Below are 27,880 nucleotides of genomic sequence, written 5' to 3' on the forward strand. Positions count from 1 at the left end.
CAAGTTTTTTTAAGTCTTTAAAACTGGCAACACTCTGAATGAACTATTAGAATATTATTGATATTCTATTATAGAGATATGCCCTAGACACACACACACACACACACACACACACACACACACACACACACACACACACATAGAGACGCTTCTTGCTTTTATAGATACAATTATTGTTTTTCAGACCACAAATGAGACTAGAATTAGCGAGGGTAAATTAAAAACCTCATTATTAACTCCAATCATGTAAGCACATGGTAGTGTGCATATAGCCAGTGGCAACCTTTTTTTATCTGTCCACTTAAGATACAGTGTCCATGCTGCCTGTTCTTTTTTGGTCGTATATGCTCTGTTCAAAGTACATTTACACTTGCATACAGGGGGCACAATTCATATGGAGAGAAAAAAAACAGGTTTCATCCGATCTAAAGTGACATTACTCCTCTTGTTTAAATATTTTATGAGACAAAACTCAAATATATCTTTTTTTTAAATTGCTAAATTATTATGGAATTTAGTGGCTGGCAGAAAATTATGTTGTACCTAAATTCACATTGGTGTGGATCAGTGGTGGAGAAAGTATTTAGATCCCTTACTTGAGTGAAAATACTAATAGCACACTGTGAAATTACTCCACTACAAGTAAAAGTCCTGCATTCAAAACATACTTAAGTATCAGCATCAAAATGTACTTAAAGTATCAAAAGTAAAAGTACTCATTATACAGAATGAAACCACTCAGACTGTCAGATATTATTCAAAATATATTATTAGATTATTTGTATTGATGCATTTATGCAAACAGCTTTTTCATTTAGTAAAGATAGGGCTTATTTTAACTACTTAAATTAAAATTTGACTTGAAAAGTAACTAAAGCTGTGGGCTTAATGTAGTGGAGCAAATAGTAACATTTTTGTAGTGAAGTAGAATTATAAAGTTACAAATGTGGAAATACTCAAATAAAGTACAGTACTTGAGTCAATGTGGTGTGGACATGCAAACGTGTGTATAAAAAGAAACACACTGCAAAAAAAGAAAAGTTGGGTAAACTCAAAATTTCAAGGCAACAAACTTCGATAAAATTTTAAGTTGGACAATTAAACTAAATATTTTAAGTTTTGTTTTTGAGTTTGCTCAAAATTCAGATTTTTGTCAACTTAACTGTAAGTTGTACTAACTTATAATTTTACATTGTAATAACTTTTAATCCTTACTTCTGCTAACTTCTGCAATGTGCTGAATTGGCACGATTGTAACGCTGCTATGAAATGTCAGCTAATGTTGCGACCACAATTTTGAGTTAGCTTTGATACGCTAATGGCTACTCTTGTAGCTGTAACAAGCAGCGCCGCAAGCATCAGTTAGCCGCTAGCTTTCGCTAACGACCAAATTTCACAGCTTTCCCGCATTTCACAACAAAGAAATGAGAGTTAGCAGAACTATTGTCCCTTGTTGTGAACCCCAACTTAAAGATATAAGTAACAACAACTCACAAACTTGTTTTTGAGCAGACAACTGGCTTCCTTTGTTGTGCTAACTTACACTATTGCCCTAAATGTCAATAATTTATATTTCCAAGTTTTACCAACTTAAATCGCTGTTTTAGGCCAAAAAATACAACTTGGCTTTTTTGCAGTGCAGAGGATATGGATGAATTCTGATTCGGACACTGCCTTTGTTTGTGTGTGTATGTGTGTTTGTGTGTGTATGTGGCTACATACATCATTGTGTGCAGGTGTCGCTGTAGTCAGATACATGCACCCGCACAGTATCTTAAAAGACAAAACATGAACATAATTTATTTATTCATTTGACTGAAAGGATGAAATTCAAGGTGGGAGAGAAAAAATGGCTTTAAAAGGTCTTCGTCTGTTAACTGATGGATGAGATGGAGGCTGCGATGATGACGTCAGCTTAATGTAATCACTTGTGACTCAGCTACTAAAAACAGTGTCACATCATTCAGTGTCCCAATCAGCCTACGTTCGGTGTCCTTTGTTTTGTGCTATGACTCATAACAGCTGGCTGTGTGTGCATTTACAGTGTGCATGTGGATGTGTGTGTCTGTAGAAAAAAGTACAACTAGTTTTTTGTATTTTATTGTGATGCAGCTAAAAATCAACTAACTACCTCCTGGCGGCTGCAGGCACACACAGATTGATAAATAATTTCTCTGCATTACAGTGAATAAACATATATTTCTAAAAGGTTAAACTAATTCAGAATATCAAAAGGAAATGTCTGGGCCGGTTTATATAATTATAGACAAATGATCTGTTTCTGTATGACTGACATGTTCCTCTGCATACTGATCTTTGTTCATCACACCAAATTGTAACTGTAATTTTCTTGCCTGCAATTAATGAGACAAGTTGATACCAAGTAAATGGAATTTACCTGATGGGGGAAGCCTATTCAATTTGCCTGTTCATGTCCCTCCTGAGCATTTAGTAGGCGTTAGTCTGAGTTCATTTCGAGTTCTAGTGTGATTGGATGAATAATAAAATGATAAAAACAAGTTGATTTTTGCTTTAAATTCACATTTGGCCAGAATTAAAACATTCCAACAGTTGTTAACTTGGTTTCCCCAAACCCTGCTCTGCATGCATGTGGCATGTTAGGTTAAAGGAGGAGTGTGTGCTTCAGCATAATGTGTGTGAAGTATTGGACACCAGAGATTGCATAATGGGGAGCAATGAGTTGCAGTTTTCATGTGCATGAATCTGTTTGGAGGAATGTACGGGTGCAGTGGACGTGTACATGCATGTGTATGTTGTGGGGATTTGAGTTGATGTGTATGTGTGTCACTGACATTTTTTTTTTTTTTTTATTGTTTCTGCGTGCATCTGCTTAATTATACTCTCTGCATGTGTGTGCAAGTAAATATTTGGTCTATATCTACTGTATATTTGAGTTTTCAGCTCTAGCAAGAAAATGTGTGTATGTGTGTGTGTGTGTGTGTATGTGTGTGCAATTTGCAAGTGTATTGCTGGGCGCTGACAGCCGGGGCCCAGGGGTTGATTTAGTGCGAGTCTGCTGTCATCTCTCAATCGACTAGTTCTGCAGCCGTGACTTGTTATTGTCATTTATCAAAGCAGGTCTCTCTGCCTGTCGGCCCTGCATGTCTTCCTGTTAATCACCAGGTCACACAGCTTTCCCGCTTTGCAGCAGAGTTAAAGATATGATATGTCACAACTGTCGGTTGGTGTTTGCGTTAAAAGTTGTCCCCTCCTCCCAGACTCAACAAGCAGGTGGTGGTCGAGCGAGCTAGAGTGTGAATGAAGAGAGGGAGCGACTTTAGTGAGAAAAAAGCTGTCATGAGAAAAATAAAACAGTATTTTATAATTGTTTCAAGTCGTTAAAGTAGAACTGCAAATTAACACACATGCACCCCTCTGCTCAACCCTACAGGAAAGGTGTCGGGCGGCTTGGTTTTGTGTGAGTGCGGATATCCAACCTGTCGATGCATATGTGTGTGTCAGCCGAACAGACACACCAACAGCACTGAAACACTGAAGCATATGTTATTTTGTTAAGGATTATTTGTAGTGAAGGATTAATACACATTTAGTGCTCTAGCAAGTATTTCGGGCAGCATGGAGGTATATGCTGGATTAATTTATAACAACATACAGTGTCTGTGTTAATTATACTAGCGCAGTGCCCGTAGGAAGTATGTATTCGTACATAACATGCCACACTAGAACGTCTGCAACTCCATAAAACACTTACTTTTCATAAGGTACGCGCACCATCCAGCACATACACATTGAACATCGATATTTGCTGGAAACTATTCTAATATTATTGGAAAATCAAACCTTGTTACGCACATTAAAACTCTAAAAATATAGGTAGGCTAAATAGACTTACAGATGAGATGAGTCACGCACGCACGCACGCACGCACGCACGCACACGCACGCACGCACACACACACACACACACACACACACACACACACACACACACACACACACACACACACACACAGATGCTTCTTGCTTTATAGATAGATTGAAGTGACATGTTAGCCAGTGCAGTGCTGAGATGTGCTGGTGTGTTTTTAATAGTTTCCAGACAGCATTCAACACGGGAATAAGTTACAACAGGCTTGTTGGTGAGATCAATTAATTGTTTGGTGATTTCATGAGATTTATTGACAATAAAAAAAGAAAAAAGGAATAATGACAGCCTAGTCTTTCCTGCCTAGAGTGATGACATTGGTTCTGTGTAATGGTGTAGCAGATCCACTGAATGTGAGTGGCATTTTTTGCTAAAAAAGATTGGAGTACGTACTCTTAGAAAAGTGATTAAAAAGTGATATGTGTGTGCATCAAGGTTTTTGTAATGTATGTATGTATGTATGAAATCACCACTTGTCACAACATGTGTGAACTTTGTAATAAAGACAGGCTGGGATATTCCACTAGTAGACCCTCAAGTTGTTTCTGTTCCTTCCAGGTATGTGTCAATAAAGAAGTAATCAAATGTGGCACTCTGAAGTCTTTAACAGTCTCTCTATCTGTCTTTGTTCAGAGTTGGACAACCAAGAGGCCAGAGTGACAGAGATCCATGCCCTGGTGCACCGGCTACCGGAGAAGAACAGACAGATGCTGGAGCTGCTGATGAAACACCTGGCCACGTAGGTGGAGATATCACACATACAGACAACTTCAGTCAGTTGTTATACTGTATCAAACATAATGCATCTCCAAAAACAGTATAGTTTCTGCAGTTATTATGTTGTGAATAGGGAAAGCTCTTTTCTTCCTCCACCCACGCTGCTGTAATGCTCCTTATCTTGATTGTTGTAGTTGTCCATCCTCGAGGAGGATTAGGGCTCTGTAATCTTTTGACCACACGCATTAAGGCAGTGTGTTCTGAAAATAGAAACTCTTCCAACGGCCATCAGGCCAAATCTATTTCCAGTCTTTTTACTTGAAGGGAGAGAAATGTAAAAGCTGCCGTTGTTGCAGCCCACTAAGCACTAATTTGGCAATTTTGAGGTCAAAAGATGTCCCCATGTCTGAACGGTCAATTTTTTTGATACATTTTGTTTCCTTACTTCACAATAGAATAAAGTCAACTGATGCTGATTAACACTACAGATTAAGTTCAACAAATCAGTCGTGAGACTCCTGCAAAGATCTCCTTTATACTTATGTAGGCCTTCCGCTTACAATTGCCTCTTCTTTCATTTCTCCCAGGTCTTTAAATTCCACCTTTGCCTTCATAGTTTGGGTGTTTTTATTAGAGCAAGACTGTTATATTGTATGTACAATTTATAATAATGTATAATACTGTTAAATATTCTTTAAGAAAGATATTTGTTTAAGAAAGCAGCCTCCTGAGTACCTTTGGTTCATATTAGTGCAATATGAGTCCACATGGAAAATGTCTATTTTCATTCCACCTGAAAAATTAATTATATTGACCACCATTTTGGTAATCAGTGAATTTCCCCTGCTAAATTGGTATCGGTATCTGCCTCAAAAATCCAATATCCCTCAGGCTCTAGTTTTTTAATTTGACATGTGCCACAATATCTTGTACAGACAGGGAATTTTGTAAATCAAGCCGGTTGTCTGCAGATTACATAACCACATGCTGCTGCAGCCTATAAGCTAAAAAGCAGGGCATGGCACACTTGGCTTATGTGTAATTATTCCTCTTATGCAGCTGACATTGTGTTTTCACAGCAAACCCCTCCCATCTAAGCCCTCTGACTTTTATGGGGCTTTTCTTCACCACCACCAGCAGAATGATATAACCTGCAGCAAATGGGGCATGAACCATGTTTATACAGCATGTAGACAAGTGTGGAAGCAGGTATTCTGAAGACGTGCACATCTTTACCTGTGCCTGATGGATAATACCCGTCCATGGTCATCGAATCATCACTGGCTTATAGGTTGAATCAGAGTTAGGGCTGCAAAGGGGTGGCAAATTTCCAGAAACTTTCCAGATGGGAAAATATTCCAAATCGGAAACTTCCCATGGCAATTTTGGGAATTTATGGGAATTAACTGTGAATTGGGAGTAATTTAAATAAACTGCATCATATCCAAACATAAATATAAACATTTTGTTTTGTCATAAGCAGATATCAATGCAAAATAATACAATTAAAAAACATTTCAACAGATTTATTTATAAGTAGAACTTCATAATTTTTTATTTTATAGAACAATCAATTATTTAATCAACAACAAAAACATGAATGTTGAATGAAGAGAGCCCTGTCCCTCCAAAAAAAAATGTTGAATTGAACATGTGATGGAGGAATGCACAGTGCATGTAGGGGGCGTGGTCTCAGCAGTAAGCAGTGTGTTATGTGCATGTATAGCAAATATTCAAGTGTGTTTGCATGAAATCTGGTTGTTTGTGTTCAAAATTTGGCTACAATATATTCTCTAAAGTCCCATGGAAAGTTACCGACTTTGAACTTTTGCAATCATAATCATAATAATTTTTATTGCCAAGTAAGTTTTCACATACAAGAAACTTGCTGTTCTGTATTGGTGCATAAGAACAAACAAAACGAAGTACTAAAATATAGATAAAGGTTAAGGCAAATACTTCAGTCAGAAAACAGCAGTTTAAATAGAAATTATAGAATCGAAAAAGTCAACATACAAAATATATTAAAAAACATCTAAAAATAGTAGAAACAATACTGTAAAACAGTAGTAGAAACAATATGTACAGAAACAATATGTAGTAGAAACAGTAGTAGAAACAATATGTACAGATATAGAATTACAAACAAATCAAGAAAAAACTATGTGCACCAACAGCATGTTGGCTGTATGTCTGGAGCACAGTAGACACGCCTCACCTCTTCTCCCTACACTAATATAAATCCTGCCTTCACTGCAAAAAAAGAAAAGTTGGGTGAACTCAAAATTTCAAGGCAACAGCTTTGATAAAATTTTAAATTGGACAATTTAACAAAATATTTTGAGTTTTGTTTTTGAGTTTGCTCAACTCTGAATTCAGATTTTTGTCAACTCAACTGTAAGTTGTACTAACTTACAATTTTACATTGTAATAACTTTTAATTCTTACTTCTGCTAAGTTCTGCTATGTGCTGAATTGGCACGATTGTAACGCCGCTATGAAATGTCAGCTAATGTTGCGACCACAATTTTGAGTTAGCATTGATACGCTAATGGCTACTCTTGTAGCTGTAACAAGCAGCGCCGCTAGCATCAGTTAGCCGCTAGCATCAGTTAGCCACTAGCATCAGTTAGCTGCTAGCATCAGTTAACCGCTAGCATCAATTAGCCGCTAGCATCAATCAGCCGCTAGCATCAGTTAGCCGCTAGCTTTCGCTAATGAATTTCACCGCTTTCCTGCATTTCACAACAAAGAAATAAGAGTTAGCAGAACTATTGTCCCTTGTTTTGAACCCCAACTTAAAGATATAAGTAACAACAACTCACAAACTTGTTTTTGAGCAGACAACTGGCTTCCTTCGTTGTGCTAACTTACATTATTGCCCTAAATGTCAATAATTTATGTTTCCAAGTTTTACCAACTTAAATCACTGTTTTAGGCCAAAAAATACAAGTTGGCTTTTTTGCAGTGTTCATAAAGTTATAATAGTAAGTCTTTGTTGAAACCAAGTTCATCTGATTTGATGGATTCAACCAGATTCAGTTAAATTTTTCTTGACACTCTTCTTTTTTTTTTTTAGCAAGCTCATTTTAATATGATCTGGACCAACTAACTCTCTGTCTACAGCGTGGCCAGTCACCACCAGCAGAACCTGATGACCATCGCCAATCTGGGTGTGGTCTTCGGGCCAACTCTGCTCCGCCCACAGGAGGAGACGGTGGCAGCCATCATGGACATCAAGTTCCAGAACATTGTAGTCGAGATCCTCATAGAGCACCATGAGAAGGTAAGAGGGAGTGTGTATCTATGTATACAAATAAATAACATAAGCAACAGAGTTTGGTTGAGGATTAAATTAATCCCTTTGCATTGTCAAGGGGATAAATGTAGCCTATGTGTAATTGTGCCTTTAAACAACAATTAATGCACCTGACCATATCTGAAAGAGCACCTGCTTCACACACCATAACTATATATACGTGCTTCAAAGCCTCTTTCCCTTTTCGATTGATCCAGCTTATTGCCAGGCCAAGCTGCTTACAGATGTCACCATGGCAACAGACAAATCAACATGACTGCTTTAGACCCCAGCATTGTGCACACATAGTTTTTTTAGCCAGTGAAGAAAACAAACAATCAGACACTTGCTGAAAAGTAACACATATCACACAAGTCATGTACTGTACATGCATGATTCTGTCGACTGACAGGATAAGTGTGTTTTGACACACACAGCCCTGTCCATCATCCAGACTTTGCAGTCAACAGTTGTCTCCAGTGCAGTGTGCAAAAACAAAACGAATGGAGTATGCATGCTGTGACAGAACCGCTCTGAGTCCCAAAAGAGATCTCATTGTCCTTGTGTCACAATCTTATGTTGTACACCTGTAGAATAATGGCAGTCTGTACTTTACATATCTGCCCTCCTTCCTCAAATAACTGGATGATCAGGTCCATTTTTTCGACATGTTGTGCAATTTGTCTGCTTATTTTAAGCCTGGAGCTTGTGTGAAGTGCTTATGATTCTCTTTTCTTGACAATCAAAGCTTTCCAATTATTTTTTTCCTGAAGCATTTGTAGGTTTCATGTGATCCTGCTTATTTTTTTAAACTTTTCTGCAAACAAAAAAATCTAATCTAGTGCTCTAAAATGAGTTCTCCAGCACTCCAATTTGTTTTTTCTCCATTTCTTTTCTTCCTTCCTGAGTGGAGCTCTGGGTGTGGAGCTGGCAGAAGAAGCAGAAGAAAGACGATGACAGATGAATGGATGTTCAGATGATTACTTTAAACTGAGGCTGAAATAACAGACTAATACAAGCAGAGCAGCATTAGTGGAAAAAACTTAAGTTTAAAAAAAGAAATGCGTAATTGTTTTGGAGCATAAAAACTTGAAACACAGTGCAGGGTATTTTTATCACAGCGTGAGACTTTTTATCTTGCATACTTAGTAGCCATAAATTTCAGCACACAAATCCACAAATCGCAGACTAAAGCTTGCAATGTCCCCTGTTTTTAAGTTTCTGCAGATGTAATTATTTCCAGTTAAAATAAGATTTATACACAACAGCAGGCAGCGTTGCTTGTTAACCAGAGTCTGAGCTGCAACAGTTGCTTTCAGTGGGATAAATCCAGAATTTAATATTAGACTGTGTCCGCTCACCTGTTAGACCATCACTTTTTTTCAGCAGAGAGCATGATAGCCCGAATTAATGAGGCACAAAATGAGTCATTGGTGATGTAGCAGAACTTATATTGTGTCTAATTGTTTTTTCTGTTTTTTTCAAATCAAAATATCGAATGTGTGTTCATGCAATTTAATCTGATCACTGTCTGTGCTTTAAATTTAATAAAATAAGACACATTTCTCTGCAGTTACGAGATACATTTCTTGACCATAGACTGTATAAAATAAAGATGTGGTGTCTATGACTTCATCTAAAAGTTCCTGAAGTGCCTCTGTGGAGCTCAGTGAGGTGACTCCGGCCTTTGCCATATTGAACAGTGCCAGGGTTTGCCTAACTTTGTGCTCCAGTGTGACCGTTTTTGTCATACATGCACCTAGTCAAATAAGAAAATGTCACACCTTTACTGATTTTAAAGTAAGAACACAATCATGGTTAAAAACAACCCAATCATGTACACATCAAACATAAAAACTCACACCTGAAGCATCCTAATGTCTCTCTGTTGTTTAATGAATATGAACGGCTCACAATTGTATTTTATTCTACTATATTTCTACAACCTTTTATATAACTTGTGCTTTTATTATATTTTGTATTGTGCATTTTCTGTTATTCTTTGTTTCCTACCCAGGGACTTTGTAAGACAAGATTCACAAATAAATAATAACAATGACACAACCATAAAACCTACCGGTAATTCAAAATAAGGAGCTGTTTGTTGTTTTTTTGTTCTCTTGTTAAGACAAATGCTGCTCAGCCCGCTACACCCGCCCAAAGCCCCACCCCAGCAAAAGTTGATTTTGGTTCTACTCACACATTACTGTTTTCTTGTTTGTGCAGATATTCCGGGACGTGCCGATTTCTGTAAGCGGCCCGACCAACTTGCAGCTCAACCTGTCTAGGAGGAGAAGCACCGAGAGCAAAGCTCCGTCCTGCAGTGAGAGGCCGCTCACGCTCTTCCACACACCAACACACTCCCAGAAAGGTGAGCTGAACCACATCATTATCCTGATAAAAAAGTAACATTTATTGAGTGTAACAAACATAACTATAATCACCAATTTTTTTTCAAACCCTTTAACATTATGCTGTCAGTTGTCAGTAAGCTTACAATCACAAAGATGTAATGGTTGAACAGAACAGAAAATGGCATATAATTGGGAAGTATAGAAGTGGCAGCTTTCAGAAATTGACTGCATTTTTGAATGACAACACCAAAGAACCTGTAAATGTATCTTTATTCTTGTAGGTGAAAAGAAGAACAGTCTGGTCAACGCTACAGTGGCTGAGCTGCAGCAGCCGGTTTCTTCCTCTGCCAACTGTAACAGCAGCAGCAGTAGCAGCAGCAGCAGCCAAGGCCGGACCCCCAGACACAGCCTGACCAGCAACGACGGAGAGCAGGACACCCGGCAGATCCGGCCCAGCTCACTGTGAGTGAATCTGAACATGCATCTGAATTTCCCTTGCATAGTTCCCCGTAGATACTATGGTTCCTATTTTTTTTTTTTATGTTGAAATTCAAAAATAATGTCAGAACAGTCACTGACTGAATGATGATGATATAGAAAGAATTCAAATATTTAAAACTAATGACACATAACCCAGATTGAAAGTCTGTTTTTAAAATGAACATTTGTAGTGCAGATTTACTGCAGTTTAACCATCTATGGTTAAGTTAACAAACAGAAACCTTTTCTGGGCTATTGATGTTTCTCTGTACACTTCAGAAAAGGCTTCTTTGCATATGCGTCATACATCAGTGTGCTCTCCAGATGGAGGGCACAGTAGAGGCAGGATCTCAGACAATGACAACTAACACTGCACAAATGCCTTATAATTTGCACCGTTTACAGCTGTTCCAATCAATCAGATATAGGGAAAGAGCTACTGTTTAGTCCTGTAATAGCAGTACATAAAGGGGAGAGAAACAGCAGCTGGTGTAGTGAAAATAGTAACTAAATACCTTTTATATAACAGCAATATTAAAAGACGGTAATTCTCAAGCACATTAAGTCACCTCGCCAAAACCAAGACAGCAATCATTCAATACTGCTGTGGTTCTAATGCCAACCCAGCACAAAATAGTAATATAGTGGAAACAGTTTTCAGTAAGCAGTGATGCAGTGTATAGGCCATGGGCTTTTATTGTGAAAGGTAAGAACAGAAGATGAAGTGAAGCTATTGTTGAGACAATAGTTTAGACCACAGAGCCTCTGGTTTAAAATTTTAATAGCTTCATGCATACAGGTGCATGATTTGTGCTTTAAATCTGCTTATAGGGAACCAATCTAAACACAGACGGTGTCATTAATCTATAGCCATTGCATAGTGCAACATTCACTTCATGATAATTGAAAGAAAAAACTTTGTTTATTGTCACATTTAGAGGAAACACAAGAAAAGCAAAAATAGATGAAAGCTTTGCAGATATTTGTGAGTGAGTTGTGAATGACTGGCAGAGATATTGGACTTGTTGTAATATTTAAAGAGACGTACTGCACATGCAAACATGAACCTCAAATACAGTCATAAACACATGGGTTCAAGAATGTACACACCCCCTTTTTTCACTCACATAGAAAATCACAGGAATGCATGAGCACATAGACACACGTTAGCACACACACACATGTAGATGTGGCAGCTAAAGGCTTAGAGCAGCAGTCTCGTGACTGGCAGGTTGTAGGTTTCAATCCTTAAAGCATCTGGGAAACATTTGTAGAAAGGAACTGACCTCCATCTGCACCACCAAAAGAAGGCTGCATCTGCTTCCACTGAATGGGGGAAATTTGAGATAAAAACAAGTACACAAAATCCCATTCACATGCACACACATAAATGTAACACGTAGCCGCTACATAATCTACACAAATAAATTTTGGATACATTCAAGTACCTGGCATGTATGTCTTGGATTTATCTTACTCGGCGTCCGCTGGGAAGCATGAAAAATATTTTCACACCATATAAACACTGGACACACCCATGCTGAGGTTATTAACGGGTGAACACACAGGCCTGCATATGGAATTCACAGCGACGTGAGTACACACTGACACACATACATACAGGCTGTCAACATGGGAGTGCCTGTCCCATCACGTTGTTTCTTCAGGCCACTTTAGCTTTGACATATTTGCTAGATAAAGAGAATATACAGACTGCCAATCATCTCATTTACTGACTTCAGAGAGACAGACCTTTAAGTAAAGCCTGTCACTGAGGAGATGCACTTTGACATATTATACAGTCTGGTTGTCACCCATTACTTTTCTCCTTCTGTCTGCCGGCTAGCACAATTTTCTCCTTTTTTTACCGTCCTTTATCCTCGTTCATTTATTTTTTTCATTCACAGACAGTTCTGTCTGTTTACTCACCTCCAGTTGTGAACTCTGTGCCACTTTTCTTTGCTCTGTGCTCAGTAATGAGCTCCTCCTCAGGAAATTTGCTCTGTCACTGATGAGGATTTTAGATCATAATCTGAAGACATGATCAATTAAAGACACAGTTCAGTTGAAGTAATTCGGGTAGTGAAAGTGAACATATCTAATCCTGCAAAATACCTTTATTCGAGAGCAAAATAAGACTCGCATGTACAGTAGTGTTAAACTAGAAAATTTCCTCTGGGGAAATTTTGAAAGGGCCACGGGGGCTACTGCCGGTGTGTGTACACTATCATGAGATTCTTCAGAGATTTAAAACTATGCCCTTTAACCTCAAAGTGTGTGTGTGTGTGTGTGTGTGTGAGAGAGAGAGAGAGAAACATGTATGTGGAGGAGTGTGCGCGCATACGTGCGCATTTGTGTGTGTGTGTGTGTGTGTGTGTGTGTGTGTGTGTGTGTGTGTGTGTGTGTGTGTGTGTGTGTGTGTGTGTGTGTGTGTGTGTGTGTGTGTGTGTGTGTGTGTGTGTGTGTGTGTGTGTGTGTGTGTGTGTGTGTAGCGAAAATCGCATAAAGTTACCTGTGTGTGTAATTAAAATCACAAAGTTACCTGTGTGTGCGTGTTTGAAGCAGGTGTATGCATGTGTGAGGAGTATGTGCACTTACGCACATGTGTGTGTGTGTGTGTATCTGTAACTGTAATCACATCAAAGATCAAAGGCAATCAGATCAAAGCAATCAACTGAATTAACTGACACCACCTGTTAAAGTTCCGAAAGAGTGACAGCAGCCAGAGGTGGACTGGAATTTCTTGCCTCGAACAGAAAGCATTTTTGGCAAAACCATAATACCTATCATTGATTCGACTTCACTTTGAGCGTCCTGAGTTCTGAGGACCAGTGCTCCAATCAGCTCCAGGATGATCAAAGACAGTCTGGAGTTACCTGTAAGTGCTGTGACAGCTAGAAGACGTCTGTGTGAAACTAATCTATTTACAACAATCCCCCGCAAAGTCCCTCTGTTAAAAAAATAAAAAGGCATGTGCAGAAGAGGTTACAATTTGCCAAAGAACACATCATGGACCTGCACTTATATAGCGCTTTTCTAGTTGATTTGCGACCACTCAAAGCGCTTTACACTACAGACTGCGCTCATTCACCCATTCACACACACATTCATACTGGTGGCAGAGGCTACCCTAAACGGTGCCACCTGCTACCATTGGGAATTCATTCTCACACCGACGAACGTAGCATCAGGAGCAATTTGGGGTTCAGTATCTTGCTCAAGGGTACTTCGACATGTAGGCTGCCATGGTCAGAGATCAAACCACCAACCCTCCGATCGGTGGGCAACCCGATCTACCAACTGAGCCACAGCTCCCCCGAAATGACTAATAGAGACAACAATTCAAAAAATTGCTTGAGTATTGAGCGCAATCGCTGCAGACGAAAAATGGGCTGCAAAGGCAACTGTGCACTATCAGTGTTCATCCACATCAACTGGCCTAAATAGAAATGGAGGAACATTTTGTGGACTGATGAGAGAAAAATTGTTCTTTTTGAGTCAAAGAGCCGCAGACAGTTTGTGAGACGAGCCCCCAAACTCTGAATTCAAGCCACAGTACACAGTGAAGACAGTGAAGCATGGTGATGCAAGCATCATGATATGGGCATGTTTCTCCTACTATGGTGTTGGGCCTATTTATCATATACCAGGGATCATGGATCAGTTTGCATGTGTCAAAATACTTGAAGAGGTCATGTTGCCTTATGCTGAAGAGGACATGCCCTTGAAATGGGTGTTTCAACAAGACAATGAGCCCAAACACACTAGTAAACCAGCAAAATCTTGGTTCCAAACCAACAACATTGATGTTATGGAGTGGCCAGCCCAATCCCCGGACCTTAATCCAATTGAGAATTTGTGGGATGACATCAAAAATGCTGTTTCTGAAGCAAAATCAATGATAAATGGTTTGTGGAATGTTGTTAAAAAATCTTGGAGCTGAAAGGTGCCACAAGTTGGTTGACTAATAAATAAATAAAAATAATAATAAATAATAAAAAATTGTGGTCAGATTGCTAAATCCTAGAAACAAAAAAGTTTGTACAAAATAGTTTTGAGTTTGTAAAGTCAACGACAGACACTGCTATTTTTTTGAACACACCCTTTTCAACTAATTGCCCAATTGCACAGCCTTAAGAGTGTGCATATCATGAATGCTGGGTCTTGTTGGTTTTCTGAGAATCTACTGCACCTACTGGTACATTTTTTGCCATGTAGCAATAAAAAATATACTAAAAACCTAAAATGTAACTTCCATTTCTTACGTAACTTCCGTTTTTTATGTGTCTTCCGTAGCTCACGTCACCCTCGTAACTACTTCACTTCCAGCATTTACGTACATTTATTTGCTTTTTAAACTGTCTTTTACGCCTAACCAATAAATAACGCCTAAACCAAGGTGGTTTTGTAGCCTAAATTCACAGAAACTGCAGTTACTTTACAGCCACGAAAGGTCTATTCTATCCTTTAGGTTGGAGATCTTGTTGCTTTACTCTCACATAATAGTTGCATATTGCTTTTTTTTCTGCCTTTAATGTGTGAATAACATTGTGTGTACACTGAATAGTAGGTTATGATCCTTGGGGAAACACATTGGGGACTTGATCGCGCTCTAGATCAGATCTAATTACAAAAGCCACATGAATTATAATACAAACACAAAGCAAACATATTATACAGGACTGTATGAACAATATTTTGGATCATTATGTCCGTAGCCCTTTAATAGTGGGATTTGGAAACACTGAAAACACCATGTAATCATGGATTTTGTGTGTAAACACCACAGACTGACAACTTGATCATATCTTAAAAGGAAGGACCACAGACCACAACTGTACATGTGCATACAGCTGCTTTTACTATAACTGCTGATTTACAGCTGCTGCTATATCACACATCTGATAAGTAAGGGAATGATCATATAACCCCCTTGATTGGCAGCTTTATACTCTAATGTTGTGGAGTCATGGTCCTTTCAAAATTAAATGTATGTTTGAAGTGGGTACTTGATAGAGAAAAAGCACACACACTATAAATGCCAGGTATAAATAGAATGCAGCTAATGAATATTTTCTGTTACATTGGAAACCTTTTACAGTGATGATGCCAATCCTGGTCAAATTAAGATTTGTTTATTTATGTCATTATACTAAATTAGAATGAAAAGGAAAGCTTCTCTCTTTACTGAATTTCATTGACTTTCAAAAATACACAACAGCTGTTTCAAATAGTTTCCAAGTCACAGTACAAATTAATTACTGTACTGTATGTAATTAAAATATATTATAATACAGTGCTATATAAAAAAATAAAGCCTACTGTGGTTCACATTATAATTAGGCTGTAGCCTTAAAAATAATTGTGCTGTTTACAAATACAATACAATAGAAAACAGTCATGTCAAATAGGCTACGAAGCCACAGCTTGGCACTGGTTTCAGTGCATTTTTACATTTTTAACAGGCTGGAAGATAAGCTGTAGACAACTGTCGACTAAAGGAGGCAGAACTTGAAATACAGACTGATTACTGTGAGGGAAAATGAACACTGTATGCAGACTACTCAATTACTGTATACCATTTAAACAGCATTGTATATTAATTAGTTAGGACATGTGCTTTATATACATTTTTCATGTTTATTTAACCAACAAAAGCCAAAAAATCTTATGCAAAGCTAAGAGATATGCCATGATAGGGCAACTTATGATGCATGCTGAGTTTGACACACAGCAGAGGATTTTATTTTCGATTTAAAGATTGAGCTGTTGAGTGATTTTAGCCTCTCAACAACCAATCACAATAAGAGCAACACAGAAGTAGAAAGGTACTTGTAGAGTGCAGACCTCTGCCAAGGCCCTGCCTTCTCTCCCAGAGATGATGAACTGATTTCAGGGTGTCTTCACATGAATTTTCACTGTTGGAGGCACATTTTTCTGATTATTCAGATCATTGCCCTGTAAAATCATTACTTTATATATCTTGTGACTTGGCTTCACTGTAAAATAAAATAAAAATAGGTCCCATGCTACACCCTTCCATTAACTTTCATGAAAATCAGGTCAGTAGTGTTTCTGTAATCCTACTGCCAGACAAACAAACAAACAAGCAAGCTGAAAACATAACCACCTTGGCAGAGGTACGGAGGTAATATGCTAAGAGACGGTTAATTTCCAATGCAGTCTGGCTGGAGTAGACCGTGAAGTGTGAATCTCAAAGGAGCTGCCAAGGCCGAGATGGATTCAGTAAGATCTTAAGATTGTGCCAGCTTGGGCTTTTAAAGCAACAGTGCCACATTGACTGTTTCCTCTAACTCAGAATCAAATTAGAGGTTGAAGATAATAATCAATAATCATCCTGGCACAAAGACTGAAAGGAAAACCAAAGAGTAATAAAATCAGTCTAACTTTAAGGCAAAGGAACCGACATCTCAGACAAATTGCCCTGGGAAGTAATAACACTATTATTATTTTCAATGTTGGTCCATGCAATAAGCCACACTCTCATATGTATTCTGCTACTCATTCATTGCTGAATGGTGACAAAATGAACATTTATGGTTTTATATTTGAATCAAAATAGCTGACGATAGGTCAAACAAAAATGCCTTAGTACATGCATGCTGTCTGAGCAGTATAATGAAAATAGTAATTTGGCAAAATGTTCTTTACAATGATGGCAATCCTCCTGTTAGCTGATACAACTGATTCAACAATATATAACTCCCTCTTATTTACCCTTTCAATCTAGCAAACATGAAAGAGATGGGTTATGGGGATAAAAGAAGCTCTATCTGTGGCCTCAGGATGTTCTATGTGATCTAGACCTGCTGGTCACAGATTATTGGATTGCTATTTTTGTTAAGTAGTGCTTTGAAGACATGCTTACACACACAAAGACTCTGTCATAGCAGGAACTATAATTCCATTCTTCTGTAGTGGAAATAAGAGGAATATGAACACATGACATCTATTAATAGTCATTTATGACAAAGTACACAGTTCAAATTTTCTAAAGATATTTTGATAAGCATTATTTTAAATAGAGGTTTATACTGTAATGGAAATGCTACAAAATTACAGGAGTATCACATCAAATCCCTGCAAAAGAACCCATTTTATTTACAAAATTGACGACCAGTTGGTCTCCTTTGAACAAGCAAGTGTCTGCAAAAGTACAAATTCCCAAGATCAGATAAATTAAAGCTCATGCTCAGCATAAAATACCTTCATCAGCAAATCTGGGGTACTTGACTCGGATACTATACCATGTTTTCTCAGTCTCACAGAGCCAGACATCATGGATTTCCAAGAAAAGCCAGCCTGCACCCTCATCACAGAAAAGAGAGAAGTGCAAAGGTCAGATTTTAACAACTAGACCTTCGAAAGCTCCACATTCCCCTGAGGCACATGCTATTTTCAGTTTCAGTACCTTGAATACTAGTCAGGTTTTTTTTTTTGACACATTCTTTAACTAAAGATTGTTTTCAGGTGGGAAATGCCTTGAAGGCTCATACCTCTTTCTCAATATCTATTTTACGATCTCTCAAAGACATGTCAAAACCCAGGACTCTTTCTAGTAATTCTTGGAAAAAGAAAAAAAAAAGAGGTCAAATTGGCAGTATTGAACACACACTATGTGTGATTAATATGCCTGCTGATTTGTTGGACCTTGGACCTGATGTACTAAGGTAAAATTGTAAAATGGCAACATGTCTCTTTCTGTCCCCTGGGGAAAGTCACATAATTTGTATTTATTCCTCCAGTCTCTTTGGCATTTAAGAGAAAAGGCAAAAAAAAAGGGCAAAATAGAAGAGCAAGCTGGAGTAGAAGCAAGAGAAGTTGAGCTGTAAAACTGAATACGCCCCATTAAAAATAACCCCATGCACACCAAGGGTGAAAAGCTGGAAAAAAATCTAAATTCTTATTCTAAATATTTCCACACAGACTCACACACATGCAGTATCAGTCACCAGGTTACATGGCTCAGCTTCTGCTGATGAGCTGCTTTTTCATATTTTCTCACATTCCAGTTTTCTATTTTTTCTTTTTTTTGCCTTTAGCACAATACAGACATAATATGTCTCCCTCTCACGCTCTTTAATCTTCAGATATTACACTGAGCACTGGCAGTCGCTCTTAGGGGATTCAACTTAAGTTTGAAATGGGTTTTAAAGCTACAACCCTTATAACGCTGAATATTTTCAATTTTGCTCAAGGAATTAAGATCAGAAAAAGTTCTTGGTAGGTTTCCTTTTTCTGACATTTTCTGTTCTCAGCCTTCTTCAGTGGCTTGCCCTCCCGTCTGCAGCACTGTAAATAAATTATTATCAGCTCTGAGTTGCTGAAATACCAACTACTATCTCAAGCTGCACAGTGGTTACAAGTTAGAACTTGATCTGTTTGGATGATGATCATTATGATGATGATGAAAACTCTGGAACAGCAGTGAAAATGATGATAATAAAACAGGGAGATTCATGAACAAGTGAGTTAACCTCATTATTCCAACTGAATGAGGATTAAACAGCTACTTTTGCTCCTTTGTTTGTTTTACTGTAAATTCTCATATAAAAGCCAGTGTTTCCACTTTTCTGCTCTTGAATTTCTATTTTCAACAGAGAAACCAGTTGTAGGGTTGGGCCGGTGTACAAATGTACAACCCGTTTTTATATTATAAATCAGATTTTACCACTAGGTGTCGTACTTGGCTGAGCAGCTCCTCCAGAGTGGAACATAATGAGACTGATGACTCCAGTCAACATGGTGGTGGCAATGAACCTCTAAGGACCTGTGTGCATGTAGGAAAAACCCATATATTTTCATGCGGTTTGGCCTTTCATTTACACCAAAACAGAGGTTTTATCACTGAAAACGGTAATTTCTGAAAACTCCGGCCAAAGTGGAGATTTGTGAAAATGCTAGTTTCCTGTTTGCGTATGTACTGGGTGTAATGGAATTTTAGGTTTCCAAATGTCTCAGTATGCGACAGAAGTTACATTTGCGCCATGTGTGCACCATGTTTACCCTTGAAAGGAACAGGAAGTCACTCTTGTCATTGGTTGTTGTTAATTCTGAGGATTCTGATTGGCCGGTATGGCTTTAGGTTTAGGTTTGGCATCATGCTCAACAGCATATTTAATTTTAATAAAAACATTTTTTAGGACGATCTGTTTTTTTCACGTTATTATTGAAAACGGAGGGGGGGGATATTTGTTTCTGTAAATACCTGGCTATGTGTAAATGTGGCCTAAGTCTGTAAGTCAATAGAGTGAAGGCATTGCTCTATAAATTCCTCTATAGCTGGAGGTCCGCCCAAGTATAGTCTACATGTTTAAATCTCTGAGAATAGACCAGACTGGAAAAAAACAGGCCTTTACACACGATTTGATTGCAAGATTGCTATTTTCTGTGCTTTTGCACTGTGAGTAAAGGCGACAACCATTCATAGGTTTCCACAATGCTTAGCATTATTGGGAAGGTTTGAAGACTTTTAATGTGAAAAATCTGCTGGTGTTAAGTTGCTTTTATTGATCAGTAAAAATTAATTAACTGAAAATAATTGGTGAATGAAAGCAATATTTCTGTTAGAAAAGAGGAACTCAGAGCAGCAGAGTGATGAGTATGATGTGACTGTTGCACTGATGGAATAAGTACTGTGGAAATGGACATTGCTCATACTGAAATGATCCTGACAACAGGTCAACATGGAGTCAGTGAGGTTGCATCAATTGGAAAGCAGGGAAATGGAAAAATGAAAGGGCAAATACAGTGTTCAGCTGTGCAGGAAGAAGATGAGAAAGGCTTCCCAGCAACCTCATATTCATGTCACAATCCATACTGATGAAGTACACACTGAGGCAAGAAACAGCACAGTTTATTAACCAACCAAACTTGTCAAACTTCTTTCCTTGTCTAGCATCTTGTGACAACATAGAGATAATGTTGGGCTCAATGCTGGCTCTGTGACAGCAGCACAAAGTCAAATTTATGATGCTCATTATTGAAATATATGAGAGCTGGTTGCACCCTTGTGTTTCTTTTGGAGTCCAAACTTGATATTTGCAGGTCATGCATATTTAGTTTACAAACATTCTTTAAATAGACAAACCATACTTAGTGACTCTTCCAAGGGTATACTAAACTGTATTTATCCCTCTTAAAGAACATTTGTCACTGTAAAAAGAGATACAATCAACAAGAATACTTGCATACTGCATACAGGTACAGACATATTGGTGGCTAAAACATTCTTTCACTTTAATGGGGGATAATGCACTTACATGCATTGTCTATACATTCTAAATACATGCTGCCATTGTTGACAACTTCCATACTGTATGTGTCTTTGCATTCGCTTTAATGTGACAGAAGTGTGAATTTACATGTCTGTCTTTGCAGCGAGTGTGTGGGTGTGTTGTAGCACAGTGAATTGATTGCCTGTTAGGCAGAGACAGGAGATGGGTTTAATTAAATTAGCTGTCAAATATGCTCTGAGTTTGATAGGGGGGACTATATTCAATTGAAACAAGTTTACTGACTTTGTAACCTGGAAATGTATCATTTTGTCGTGCACATTGCTAGCAAATATGTCTTATCAGAGAGAGAGAGAAAGAAAAGCCATATTGATTTATATATTCAATCAAAATATATTGATTGTCAGCTGGAAATCATTCCTCCTTGTCTCTTTCACAACAGCTGTGCTGGAGGGAGGGGGAGACGAAGAATGGCTTGGAGGGAGATAGATAGGACGGAAAGAAATTGAAACAGAGTAAACAGATGAGAGAGAGTGCATTGAAAGACAGCAGTGAGTGACAAAGGGAGAGAGAAGGTGGATTGTTGAGATGGTCACTCAAACTCAGATAGTTTTATAAATGACTAAATAAATAAAAAATACAAGGTATTCCTCTTATCTATATTGTTATTTATCAGTCTAGATTGTTTGGATGCGAGTAGAGTGTCTGAGATCTTAGCCATAGAGGTTTCTGCCTTCTCTTGAATATAATGGAACTAGATGGCACTCAACTTGTAGCGCTGAAAGAGACCCCCAAAAAACATTTCAAAAACTCAACAGTAATGTCTCTTTTTAGAAATATGACCCACTTACTCACTCCGCAGATCTTGTTGTAAGTGGTTTCATGTAGAAACTATTTTCTGTCTTGAAAAATACACCCAGTAGACATTGCTGTTGAGTTTTTTGGTATTTTTTGTCCCTGTAAGCACCACAAGTCCAGCGTCATGTTGTTCCATTACAGTGGAGAAGCAAACATCGCTACAACTGATATCTCAGACACTCTGAAATACACAAAACAATCTAGATGATAAATAGCACTACAGGTAAGAGGAAAAATAATAATTCCAGTAATGACACATAACTAAAGAAATAAAATTGAGTGATGTATGGTTAATGATGTATGATCAGATAAGATCTACAGGCTACAGCTACATTGGTAAAATGACTTGTATATGCTGGATTGAGCTTGTTTATTCCGCCTTTATTTGTACTTAACAACATGCATCATCCTGTTAGTTATTTCTACTGCAGCTCATGTGCCAATGTTGCAATCCGTCAAGTGCAAAATAAACCAACAAGTCAGTTTCCCAGAGTATCGCTGAATTAAAAGGATTTCACTTCCTGTTCTGATTCCAATCCATTTTGGAAATCAGTCAGAGCTCCATCTGCTTAACGCTCAATTAAACATTCAAATAGTTGAGAATTTTGAACTAAAAGATTAATTTCACAAAGTCAGCTTACAATGTCGATAGTTTTTCCAAGATTCACAAAATGCTGCCAGCAGAAACATCCAGCATGTGCCAATGAGTGGACCATGTGGGGGAATAGTTTTGATACTGCTGTTTCCAAGGTCAAGAATTAACTTTTTACCTCAAATCCATCACTTTGTCTGTATTTGTCACATGGCGACATATGATTCCACTAAGGAGTTATAGCCAATATTATCTACTGGAGTGCATTGTTGGCACCAGCAGACGGACTCTTGTACATTTATCACTTCTCCCCTTTGCCTTATTGAACCAGTCATAGTATTAACGGTGGTTATTGAAGTGGAACATGAATTTGTTGCTAGAGAGACAGACCATGATTATACCAAATCTAGCCTGCGTATATAGCTGTGTCACTATGACAACCACATTTCACGTCATCGAAAAAGGGTCTAGTCTATGCTCTAAATAAAAAGGGGGTTGCTGTTGAGTTGAGGCTGTGTGGGAGATAAGAGGAAAAAAAGCATGATTGCCCTTACTTACCTATATACCAATAAAGGTTGAGGTTTATTCATTTATTTGCACGGTTAGAATTTCATAAAATAACAAAGATAACAAATAGTGTAAAGTGCAGGGAGAGGCAGAAAACCCAGATGGGCTTGTTTAAAGCCTCCACCTAAAATGTCATAGTTATAAGAGAGTAATAACAAACTGATAATAGGAAAAACACTTGTATAACATCAACAGCAAGTTACAATAACAAAAATAACAATATAAAACCAAAAATATGAACATGATATAAAAGTGTATTTGTGTGTGAATTAGACATTAGATATTTTTTAAAACACCAGTTAAATGGGCTTTTAGACATCTTTTGAAACATTTTATAGAGATGGTATTCTTTGCCAGATGGGAAAAGGTATTCCATAATTTGGTGCCCCTAAATTTTACAATAAATCTAAAGGTTGATGCGTTGGATAACAGTGAACCTGAGAATTACATTTAAAATATAGGGAGTAAACTGCCTGACGCTGGAGGAAGAATTTAATCATATTCTGCCTTTGCTGTTCCAATCACTGTTTAATATTAACAATGAATGAAATTATTATGTATAATGTGAAAGGAGTCACCCATGGTGTGTGATTGCACAAATCCAGCTGCAACGTAATTACTGGTCCGGAACGGCTCCAAACAAACTTCATGACTAGCTGGTGAAGCTAGTGGAGCATTTAGCTGCTAGAGAGACATATGCTTTCATCATTGGTTGGTGCAGCCAAAACCAGAGCTAAAACAAGATTTAGTATTGGACTTGTGTTCATCAGGTGACCTGAAACTCGACTCCAAATGATTGCTAATGTTGCCCTTTAGCTGCTGGATATGTAAATGAGCAGCTGTTTGTGAGAACATACTGTAAGGTCAAAAAAAAAAAAAAAGTAGCCAAAAAATACATTTCTACTCAACTCGTCAGTCTCCCCAAAAATCACCATGTGAAGTTAGAAATAAGAAAATATTATACATTTTCACAATATCACATTCTGTATCTGTAGGATTCTCATTGAAACTCTATGCTGAAATATTCAAACAAATATTGTTTTTTCTTTCACTATTACATCAAACAGAAATATGGATTTTCAAAACTCTAACAGAGACTGACATGTTTTGTATCATTGGGAACTTAAAATAAAGTTTGGTTTGAAACTCCAATCTATGTGGCTCCAGCAGTGTTTAAGGCAACATTCTTCATAATTAGCATTAGCACTGGAAGACACAACGCCCAATAAAAGTAAAGTGTCTTGGTGTGGTTACACGGGTGTGCTCTGCTCTTGAAAACCTTTTTTGTTCCAGACTTTCTCTTGCCTAAACCCTGAAGTAAATACAACTGAAAGTCGGCGCTTTGAGCTTCAGTAGCACCATTTAGCTCAGTTGTTGCCACAAAATGTCAGTGATTACAGAGCTAAGTGTATGTTAAACTCATGAGACTGATCAGGTAGGAACCCTGTTGATTTTACAACTTATATCCAGTGGTTCAACGAATCCTTTACACAATGGAGGCAAATTATCTTTAACAGCCTGCAGACTGGAAGAAAATTCTAATCATGTCCCATAAGAGGTTATTAAAATCAGGCAAGTGACTCCATCTATACATATAATGTTCACTGTTATGTCCAGCCTTTGTGCAGTCTGAATAGAAATAATTCTGAAAAAGCCTCAGCGGGATGAAGTGTTTAAGCAGAGGTGGCAGAAAACCTTCTCATTTAACCTGGAACACATGCAGTCAGTCGTGATGCACAACAGCCTGGCTGAGTGGTGGGTGTTCTCTTTCCGTCATGACTCTGCTGGCCTTGTTTGACAGATTTTTCTGCCTTAGCTGCACACAGAAAATTATGTCAAAGCATGTTACAAAACCCGATCTTGCTTTTACATAAGTTGATTGACTATTAATACATTTTCTTTGCTTTCTCCCTTAAATACTCCTACCTTTTTCCTCAGTCTGTGTACTTTTAAAAAGCACAAAAAACAAATAATTGGCTGCAAAGTATACAGACCTTCATCACTCCACTCTTCAACAGGCCTCTCTGTCTGTGTCCTTTACCTTCTCTCCCTCTAGACCATCATTTATCCTTAAGGGCAGCCTGTGATGGATAGCGACCTGCGTGTCGCTTCTGAGTAACTCAGACTTGAGTGATCAGCATGGTTGATGTGTTTGTGTGTGTGTGTGTGTGCACGAGATTAGATTAGATTAGATGACAAATGGATTGATGAAGGCACACAGCTTAGTTAGATAGAAAGATACATCATCATGTCATCTGCCAATTTGGAAATTAGATTAAATAAATGTAGATACACAATCTCCCCTAAGCTTGGAAAAAGCCCCGCAAGAATTATGTGTAATTATAGTAGGGAGATAAACCTAATCATGATATTAATTTGGTCTGTAACCATGTTAGTCCTGTCCATTTGATGTGACGTGTGTGTCCCTGCTGACTGTAAAATGCAGCAATTACACTGAGCAGGTACCAGAGTGATGTCGGGACTAAGTGAAGTCAGCTAAATCTTCCATTTGTTTTCACTCTGGAAGCTCACCAAATGTACTGTTTTTATTCATCACGGCTATTAGCCTTCATTTAGGCCTACGGTTGTTATTTTAGTCAGGGCTGGAGCACATTAAGCGACTCACATCACCCATTGAGAGCTATTAAGGAGTCAGTTTCTCCTTCCAGCTAAATATTTTGGCTTTTATTTAACCTTTTTTTGTGTGAAGCAAGCTGGGGGGTCCTTGTCATTTGTTCCTTGTGTGCTGGAGAGCTTATGCATGTAACATAATCTCTCATGAGACATAATGTCTGAATTAATGTCAGTTTGGTTAAAATGGCTTTCCTTTGTTTTTACAAGTCCAGAAACATTTAGTACTTAACCTTATGGCTCATTCATTAGGATGGATTACTTCATCTTGGTTTTTATTTCATCTTGTTTTTCCAGGCTGAACCCAAAGAGTCGTGGCAGCATACCAACTAGGTAAGACAAACCCGTCTTTGATTCACATTGGCTGCAGCAGATAAAAAGGTATATTTTTTAATCAGTGTAATACTTTTAATGCTATAAACTGCACGTTTTGTGTGTCCATCAGCGCGATGTCTCCCAGCCCCACCTCGCCACGCTCTCCCTCCTGGCCGATGTTCTCAGCCCCGTCGAGTCCTCAGCCGGCCTCCTCCGCCTCCAGTGACTCCTCCCCTGTCAGGTTGGTCCACATTCTTTGTGTTATGATTTAATCACAGCTTGTCATTAATGACAGTGAAGAATTAGTCATTGTAGGGCGAAACGTTTTGTTTTTTTCTCAGCAGCAAAGGTGTGTGAAAGAGAACAGGGTGCAAATAATTGTTACATCTTACATTCTACTTATTAAGTTGTTGAAGCATCTAGAAAAAGCACTTCAGTAAATGATTAGCAACATGCTAATGTGCTATTATGTACTGAAGCAGCTCTTCAGAAATCATCTTGCCACATGTTGCTAGTTTATTTTGAAAGCATAAGAACAGCAAATTAATTAAAGAATAAACTTTTGAACCCAAAGGCTTACTGTCCCAACTGTTTCTAAATCACCCCAAATATCATTCTACAACGTTATACAGTCTGTAAAAAGTTCTGATATTGGACAATATATACACTGATACCTATGGATACCAGTATATGTGATCAGCCAATATAGCCCGATATCAGTCAGGTTCTACCCATAACCAATAGGATTCCTAAAAAACTGTCACCTCTCATGTACAATTTGAGCTTCAAGTGTCCTGGTGCTGCTGCAGATACTGCTTCTTGCCACTTCTTTGCACCCTATAAACCCCATAAACTGCCATGCAGAGGGTCTGCATGGCAGTTAGCAGATTCTATGGCAGACACTGGTTCTGTAAAAGCTACAGGAATATAATAGAATGACGTGTAAAAGTAGTCTTAAATGTGAAATATATGGCCATTATGTGTCCAATAAAAAGGCAAACACTAGAAAAGGAGATCCATAACTGTCCAAAAGAGCTCATCATGCTAGAAAACCTTTATCTTTTATGGCTATAGCCACTTGGTACGTATAAAACAGTTCGTATAAAGTAATGACCTGTGTGTGGTTTGAGGTGTCTAAATTAGGTTTCAAACTGAAAGCTGTCTGTGTTTTTTCCCTATTGTCTCACTCTCCCTCTCTGATTGTCTGCAGTATTACAGGCAGGAAGGCTCGAGCGCTGTATGCCTGCAAGGCGGAGCATAACTCAGAGCTGTCCTTCATCGCCGGTACCATCTTTGAGAATGGTGAGTCAGGCTCTGGACTTGACAGCAGAGAGGAAAAGGGAAAGAATGTGGGCTGATGTTTAGAGAAAAAAAAGAATCAATTACTGTCAAAGCGAAAAAGTAAGCGTTGGGAGTTTGCTGGATTTCAGTTAGATATGGTGTTGGATTCCATTGTTGGGGTTTGAATTGTGTTTAAATGTATTCAAGTAGTTAAGGGATTTTTACCAAAAAACTACAGCTGTAACACCATTTTCCTTTAGCTACCACTTTTATAATACTATTAAAAGGTCCACTGTCATTTCTCCCCAAAGTTTTCCTTTAGAAGTCATGTTGGTGGGAATGAGAAAGGCACACTGGGAAACAAGCTCTTGGCACCTCTGCAGTTAATTACTGTGAGCTTGAATCCATAGGGTGTGATATATTTTTCACTCTTACTGAAAGTGTATTTTTATCCAACACCTGGCTTTAAAATAAGCTTGGATGTGCACTTGCTCTTGTTACACACTTCTCCAGAGAATATAAGAGGCTTGCAAGCATACCGGAGTGTAACACATTCAGTTATGTGCATTGCATTGCTTTTGAATGCAGCCAAGCACTTAATATCACAATCGGAGGGGGTCATTTG

At 38.2% G+C, this 27,880-nt stretch overlaps 1 protein-coding gene across 1 annotated transcript in view; it reads left to right on the forward strand.

Annotated features, from left to right (window-relative positions):
• LOC131987276 (rho GTPase-activating protein 26-like) overlaps positions 1 to 27,880 on the forward strand; it is a 120,734-nt gene that overhangs the window by 89,349 nt on the left and 3,505 nt on the right. Inside the window, exons 17-23 of the mRNA XM_059352472.1 lie at positions 4,540 to 4,645; positions 7,750 to 7,909; positions 10,148 to 10,292; positions 10,557 to 10,737; positions 25,957 to 25,992; positions 26,105 to 26,215; positions 27,185 to 27,276. Coding sequence (XP_059208455.1) covers positions 4,540 to 4,645; positions 7,750 to 7,909; positions 10,148 to 10,292; positions 10,557 to 10,737; positions 25,957 to 25,992; positions 26,105 to 26,215; positions 27,185 to 27,276 — 831 coding nt within the window. The remainder of the gene's footprint in view (positions 1 to 4,539; positions 4,646 to 7,749; positions 7,910 to 10,147; positions 10,293 to 10,556; positions 10,738 to 25,956; positions 25,993 to 26,104; positions 26,216 to 27,184; positions 27,277 to 27,880) is intronic.

This window comes from Centropristis striata, chromosome 15 (assembly GCF_030273125.1).
Source record: "Centropristis striata isolate RG_2023a ecotype Rhode Island chromosome 15, C.striata_1.0, whole genome shotgun sequence".
NCBI classification, from domain to species: domain Eukaryota; kingdom Metazoa; phylum Chordata; class Actinopteri; order Perciformes; family Serranidae; genus Centropristis; species Centropristis striata.